General features: G+C 44.9%; 1 protein-coding gene across 1 annotated transcript in view; it reads left to right on the forward strand.

Annotated features, from left to right (window-relative positions):
- LOC145359801 (zinc finger protein 385B-like) overlaps nucleotides 1-6,133 on the forward strand; it is a 28,620-nt gene extending 22,487 nt beyond the window's left edge. The window contains exons 6-8 of the mRNA XM_080214577.1: nucleotides 919-1,094; nucleotides 3,097-3,198; nucleotides 5,909-6,133. Of these exons, the coding sequence (XP_080070703.1) occupies nucleotides 919-1,094; nucleotides 3,097-3,198; nucleotides 5,909-6,133 (503 nt within the window). The remainder of the gene's footprint in view (nucleotides 1-918; nucleotides 1,095-3,096; nucleotides 3,199-5,908) is intronic.
- Nucleotides 6,134-7,139: the final 1,006 nt, after the last annotated feature.

A 7,139-nucleotide genomic window follows, 5' to 3' on the forward strand; every position in this document is an offset into this window, starting at 1 on the left:
GTTGATGGAGTTGAACCCATCCAGACAAATGGGGAGCATTCCAACACACTCATAACTTGTGCCTTGTAGGTGGTGGATAGGCTGTGGGGGTGGGGGTTGGGGAGGGGGTGGTGGGGGTGGGGGTGGGTTACTCACAGCAATATTACTGGCCTTTGACCTATTCTGGTAGCCACAGTATTTATAAGGCTAATCCAGTTCGGTTTCTGGTCAATGAGTTTGATGAGGTTTTTTATTATTTATGGGATGTGGGTGTCGCTGGTTGGGCCTTATCCAGAGATATACCCAATGGTTTCATTTACTGTAATATAACATCAACCTGCCCCCAGATGAAAAGTATCTTGCTCATCCCTATTTACCCTTGAATTTCCTTCTTGAACTGCCGCATTCCCTGAGGTGTAAATACACCCGGAGTGCTGATGGTAACCTCCAGGATGTTGAAAGTGGGGGATTCAGTGATGGTGAATGTCTCTTGTTGCAAATGGGCATTACCTGGCACTTGTGTGGCGTGAGTGTTACTTGCCACTTGTTGGCCTGAGCCTGGATATTGTCCAGATCTTGCTGCATTTGGACGTGGAATATTTCACTATCTGAGGAGTCACGAATGGTGCTGGACATTGTGTAATCATTGGCAAACATCCCCATTTCTGACCTTATGATCGATGGAAGGTCATTGATGAAGCAGCTGAAGATGGTTGAGTCTCGGACACCCCCCTGAGGAAGTGATGTCCTTGAAATGAGGTGATTGACCCCCAACCTACAGCCATCTTCCTTCGTGACAGGTTTGCTCCAACCAGTGGAGGTCGGTTTCCTGGGTAATAGGGTCAGTCAGTTATGAATAATTGTTTTTAGGCCACTGAAGATCTCTGTGATATTTTCCTGGATTGAAGAATAATTCCATTCTCTTTGTTTCCAATTCAGGCACAAAACACAAGACGATGGTTGAGGCTCAAAATGGTTTGGGGCCTATAAAGGTTTATCTAAAACCACATTTCAAACTCCACAGGCAGAAGAAGGCCTGCTCTGGATTCCAGGATCAGATTTTCCACTGCCAGCTGTGTGATGTTTGTGTGAATTCAGATGTGCAGCTGAAACAGGTGACGTTATTCTGGGTTACTCCATCTCCAATACCCAGACTGATCAAATATCAGAGCTCTTGTTCCAGACACAATTGGAATGGGAGGAGATACAAGGGGTCTTGAGTGGGGAGAAAACATAGAATCCAGAAGCAGCAGTAGGCCATTCGGCCCTGTGAGCCTGCTGCACCATTCATTTTGATCTTGGCTGATCATCAAATTCAATATCCTGATCCCCCCTTCCCATCATATCCCTTCATCCCTGTAACCCCAAGAGCAATATCTAATTTCTTCTTGAAATCAGACAACGTTTTGGCCTCAACTACTTTCTGTGGGAGTGAATTCCACACATTCCCCACCCTCTGGGTGAAGAAATTTGTCCTCACCTCAGTTCTAAAAGGTTTACCCCTTATCCTCAAACTCTGACCCCTAGTTCTGGACTCCCCCCACCATCAGGAACCTTCTTTCTAAATCTACCTTGTCTAACTTTGTTAGAATTTTGTAAGTTTCTATGAGATCCCCTCTCTTCTATACGCCAGAGAATATAATCCTAACTGATTTAATCTCCCCCCATATGACAGACCTGCCACCCCAGGAATCAGCCTTCACTGAACCCTTTCAATAACAAGGACACATAAGGACATCAAACTGCACCCAATACCCCAGGTGTGGCCTCACCAACATCCTGTACAATTGGAGTAAAACATCCCTATTCTTATACTCAAATCATCTCGCTACGAAGGCCAACATACCATTTGTCTTCTTTACTGCCTGCTGAACCTGCACACTGATCATCGACCAATTATAATAATAAAAGCAAAATACTGTAAACGCTGGAAATCTGAAATAAAAACTGAAATGCAGGATAAATTCAGCAGTTGTGGCAGTATCTGTGCAGAGTGACTGGATTAGTGCTTCGAGTCTGAATGACTCTTCTCCAGATTTAAACGGTGAGAAATAGTTGGAAGATAATCCCAGTTTTTATTGGCTCACTGATATAGAATCCTTACAGTCCAGAAGGAGGCCATTCGGCCCATCGAGTCAGCACAGACTCACTGAAAGGGCATCTTACCCAGGCTCACCCTCCCACCCAATCCCTTCACATTAATGAACTCTCGTTATAGAACTAAGAGTAAGTGGAGTGGATTTTCTACTGCACAACTCAGAGATAGACTGGACCATTGTGCAATGTTTAACTGTTATATTAGCATGTGGTCAAGGCCATTTTAATTCAGATTTAGTTAAGAACTGGATAAGAAAAAACAATTCGGACTATGGGGAAAGGTGGGACAGAGCAACTTGCAATAAGTCTGGCACTGATATGATAGGCCAAATGGCCTCAGTTGCTGTTGTAACTATTCTGTGATTCTATAATGAATTGTGTTTAACCAGGCCTGGGCATCGCTGGCTGGCCGGCATTTATTGCCCATCCCAGTTGCTCAAGAGCAGTTGAGAGTCAACCACATTGCTGTGGCTCGAGTCACATGGAGGCCAGTCCAGGTAAGGATGGCAGATTTCCTTCCCCAAAGGACGTTAATGAATCAGTTGGGTTTTTCCGATAATCAACAATGGTTTTGTGGTCATCAATAGATTCTCAATTCCAGATTTTTTTAAAATTGGAAATCCCACAGTGGGATTCGAATCTGGCTCCCTAGAACATTAGCTGAGTCTCTGGATTAAAAATCTATTGATAATATCATAGGTCATTGTCTTCCTGACTTCAGATCCACAGCAACGTGGCTGACTCACAAATCCCTCTGAAACAGAGGGCAGTCAGAGAGGGGTAATAAATGCTGGGCCAGCCAGCGATGCCCCTATCTCTTGAGTGAATTTAAAAATATCTGCCCAATCTCACTGGAGGGGTGGGTATCTGAGGGTGTGTGTGAGGTGGATTTGGATGAGTTAATGTGTGGCAGTAGAAGGATAGTTTTTGAGGGAAGGTGTGAGCCCGGGTTTATTAGCAGTGGGCTTTGGGCTCTGATACTTTGTCATTGACAAAGTTATCATTTTTTTCTGTCTTTAGCATATATCCAGCCGGAGGCACAAGGACAGAGTGGCAGGAAAACCTCCAAAGCCCAAGCTCAGTCCACACAACAAACCACAGCTCAATATACAAGCACCAGCGGTAAGTCTGAGCGAAAGACTGGAGACTGTCCCATTTCTAACTCTCCCCATGTATTCTCTCTCTTGTGTCGACTGCAACCAGAATAACAAGTGCGCCAGTCTAGGGGATATGATGCTGATGAACTCACCAGGAATATGAGGGGACACTTGGTATTACTGCCACTTGCTAACAAACAATTAGAATTCTGAGTTCTCACATTACTAAAGTACAAATCAAGTTCAAAAGAAGCAAGTGTGTGAATTGAGACAGAAGATGTCTCAGAAGGTACAAGAACAGAATCTATTTGTCTGAAGCTAAGGAACAGTAGAAAGATATAACGATATTAGTTGCTGTTTTCTGTAAGCCATCGAATAATGGACACGATGCAGAGAAACACTTTGCAAGGAAATTCCAGAGAGTTTCAGGAATTGAAGAGTAGTTATAATGGAGGGCTTACATGATCTGAATAGAGACTGGGAGAGTGATGGTCTAAATGGGAAGAGTTTTTCTAGAGTGTGTACAAGAATTGTCTCCATCAGTTTCTGCCCAGCTGAACGAGGAAGGAAGGATTGCTGGACCTGCCTCAGAGAGGTGAGAGTGGAGCAAGTGTCACAGCGGAATATTTAGGTAACAGTGATCATTGCATCATAAAGTTTAGGTTGGCAATGCAAAAGGACAACAAACAATTTAATTGAGATATCTCCTCATGGCTGGAGACAAACCTGGAGCAGGAACGGAAGGATCCAGTTATTGTGATGCACATAAGGACATGGGTTAAACTGGGAATTGTGCTCTGCTGATATGTCCAAAGATAATCAACACTGGATTGTTAACTGAACCACATGCAAGTTGATATAGAATCCATGGAATCTCTACAGTCCAGAAGGAGGCCATTCGGCCCATCAAGTCAGCACAGACTCACTGAAAGAGCATCTCACCCAGGCTCACCCACCCACCCAATCCCTTCACATTTATTTTGGCTCATGCACCATATCTACACATCTTGGGAAACAAAGAGGCATTTTTTTTAATTGTGGCAAATCAACTTAACCCACACATCATTGGACTGTAGGAGAAACTGGAGCACCCGGAGGAAACCCATGCAGACACGGGGAGAATATGCAAACTCCACACACACAGTCATCCAAGGCTGGAATTGAATCCAGGTCCCTGCTACTGTGAGGCAGTCGGGCTAATCACTGCTACCGTGCCTCATGGAGTCACATAGAAGAGTGTAGGTTGATTCGGAAGAGCCAACATGGATTTCTAAAGGAGAAATTGAATTAACTTGCTGGAGTTTTTTGAAGAGGTAACAGAAAGGATTGATGGGGGTAATGTTGTGTACGTGGACTTTCAAAGATCTCAATCCTGGTGTGTCTCAGAATATGTAGATAACAGAAAGCTTGGAAGTGTTGTAAAGGATAGTGCAGAACTAGAAGGACATAAAGAGGTTGGCAAAGTGGGCAGGTAGGTGACAGATGAAGTTCAATTTGGAGAAGTGTTGGGTGAAGCATTTTGGTGAGAAGAACATGGAGAGACAATACAAAATAAGGGGGACAGTTCTTAAAGGTGTGCAGGAACAGAGGGAGCTGGGTGTAAATGTGCTTTCCACTTTTAGTGGCACCAATAAATTTAACAAGCTTACAATTGGTAATTTTAGAGAATCACAATGTACACAATGAGGCCACTCATCCATCAAACCCATGCTAGCTCTTTAAAGATCTATTGAATTAATCCCACTCATCCTTACTTTCCCCAGAGGCCTGGAATTTTCTCCCTCTGAAGAGATACACTTTTGAAAGTTATTATTGTTTCCATCACCTTTTTTGAGCAAATGCATCATAACTCACTGCATAAAATCAATTCACCCGGTCTTTTCTCTGGTAATTTTGCCGATCGCTCTGTTTCCCTCTGGTTACCAAGCCTTCTGCTATGGGAAACTATTTTTTCTTCTTACCCAATCAAACCAGTGCATGATTTTGAAGATGTTTCCTCTGAACCTTCACGTCAAGGAGATTCTGTGGACTCTTCAGTGACTGAGATCCACAACCTGTGATACCATCCCAGTAAATCGCTTCTGTCTAACTCTGAAATTCCCCAACATCCTTCTTGAAGTGTGACTGGTGAAATCAGACACAATCCTCCAACTAGAATCTAACTGGTCAGTCAGGTATGATGAGGGTGATATTAACAATGGCACGGTGGCACAGTGGTTAGCACTATTGCCTCGCAGCGCCAGGGACCTGGGTTCGATTCCTGGCTCAGCGCACAGTGGTTAGCACTATTGCCTCGCAGCGCCAGGGACCTGGGTTCGATTCCTGGCTCAGCGCACAGTGGTTAGCACTATTGCCTCGCAGTGTCAGGGACCCAGGCTCTATTCCGGTCTCAAGTCACTGTGTGTGTGGAATTTGCACATTCTCCCCGTGTCTGTGTGGCTTTCCTTTGGATGCTCCAGTTTCCTCCCACAGTCCAAAGATGTGCGAGTTAGGTTGATTGGCCGTGCTAAATTGACCCTCGTGTTCAGGGGATTAGCAGGGTTATGGGAATAGAGCCCGGGTGGGATTGGTGTCGGTGCAGGCTCAATGGGCTGAGTGGCCTCCTTCTGCAGTGTAGGGTTTCTATGATTCTGTTCCAAAATATGAGAATTCAAATGAAGACTTGCATTTTTGTTATTTAACATTTACAAAGATTCAGAGATATTCTGCTAACGAGTTTTTTCTTATTTCACCAGATGTTGCTGCCGTTCCAGAATGAGTTCCAGAAATCAGTCACAGCCCAATTCCTGCCCAGTCACTTGGCTTCTGCCATGACAACCGTCTCGCCCTCGCTGTCTCTGCAGCCGGCTCGGGCTCCCACCATTTTCCCAGTGCCACCACCATTGGTTCACTCTCTCCTCCAGCCAGCGCCTGGGCCAATCCGGACATCGTCCAGACCCATTCTCTTCACTCCATACTAAAGCAGCAAAAAAGCAGGACTGCACCCGAGTGGAACCTGAATCCTGTTCCCCAGCTCGTGCTGAGAGGACAGCTCAACCTGACCGCTCAGTGGTTGGAGGCCTTACTGAAAGAATACTGAAGCTCAGAAATCACCTGAAGGCAGGATCTTTTCCAAAGGTGCCTTTGGTGGAATCTTGTGATGTTTCCAGTAATTGCACCTACCGCTGAAGGAAGAGAGGCCTCATCATGCACAGCATGATCCCACGTGGCTGGACCCCCCAACAAGCTGCAGCTGTGGGAGAAGGGATTTCCACCATAGGAACATAGGAATTTTTTCAGAGATCAAAAATAGTTCAGATTTCTTAACTGATTACAAGGGTGTAAAGATAAGTTCAGTAACTACAGGGTCAGACAGTAAACGTAGAGGTGAGAAACTTCTAGAACTGAGAACTGAGACAAAATTAGGCAAATGCTAGTTAATTAAGGAAAGCCAGCTTGGATTTTTTCAGGACAAATCAGGTTTCACTCACTTGTTGGAGTTTTCTGATAAGTTAGGTGAGAAGGTTGATGAGGATAATGTCGCTGTGTATGAACTACCAAAAGACGTTTGATAAAGTGCCACACAACAGACTTGGGAGTAAAGTTTGAGCTCAGGAAATAAAAAGGGGCAGTAGGAAATTGGCTGAGTGACAGGAAACAGAGAGTTGTGGGTAATGGATGTTTCTCAGACTAGAAGAATGCTTGTAGTGGACATTGGTGTTGTGACCCCTGTTTTCTCTGATATTATTAGTGACTTGGTGCAGAGTTTCAACATTTTCAGACAAACCAATTCTTAGTGCTGTGAGGAGGGTAGTGAAATACTTCAAAAAGACATAGACTGGTTTGAGGGAATGGATGGAGCTGTTGGCCAATCCAATTAGCCAGCAGCTCCTGGGGGTAGGACATCCTCCCCCCACTAAGAGGCAGTAGCCCGATAGGCTGCCCGTTTACATGCCTGCAGTGTGGCCCTTTGGCCCATCGAGTCTG

Source organism: Carcharhinus amblyrhynchos, chromosome 29 (genome assembly GCF_965287045.1).
Source record: "Carcharhinus amblyrhynchos chromosome 29, sCarAmb.v2.hapA, whole genome shotgun sequence".
Classification (NCBI taxonomy): domain Eukaryota; kingdom Metazoa; phylum Chordata; class Chondrichthyes; order Carcharhiniformes; family Carcharhinidae; genus Carcharhinus; species Carcharhinus amblyrhynchos.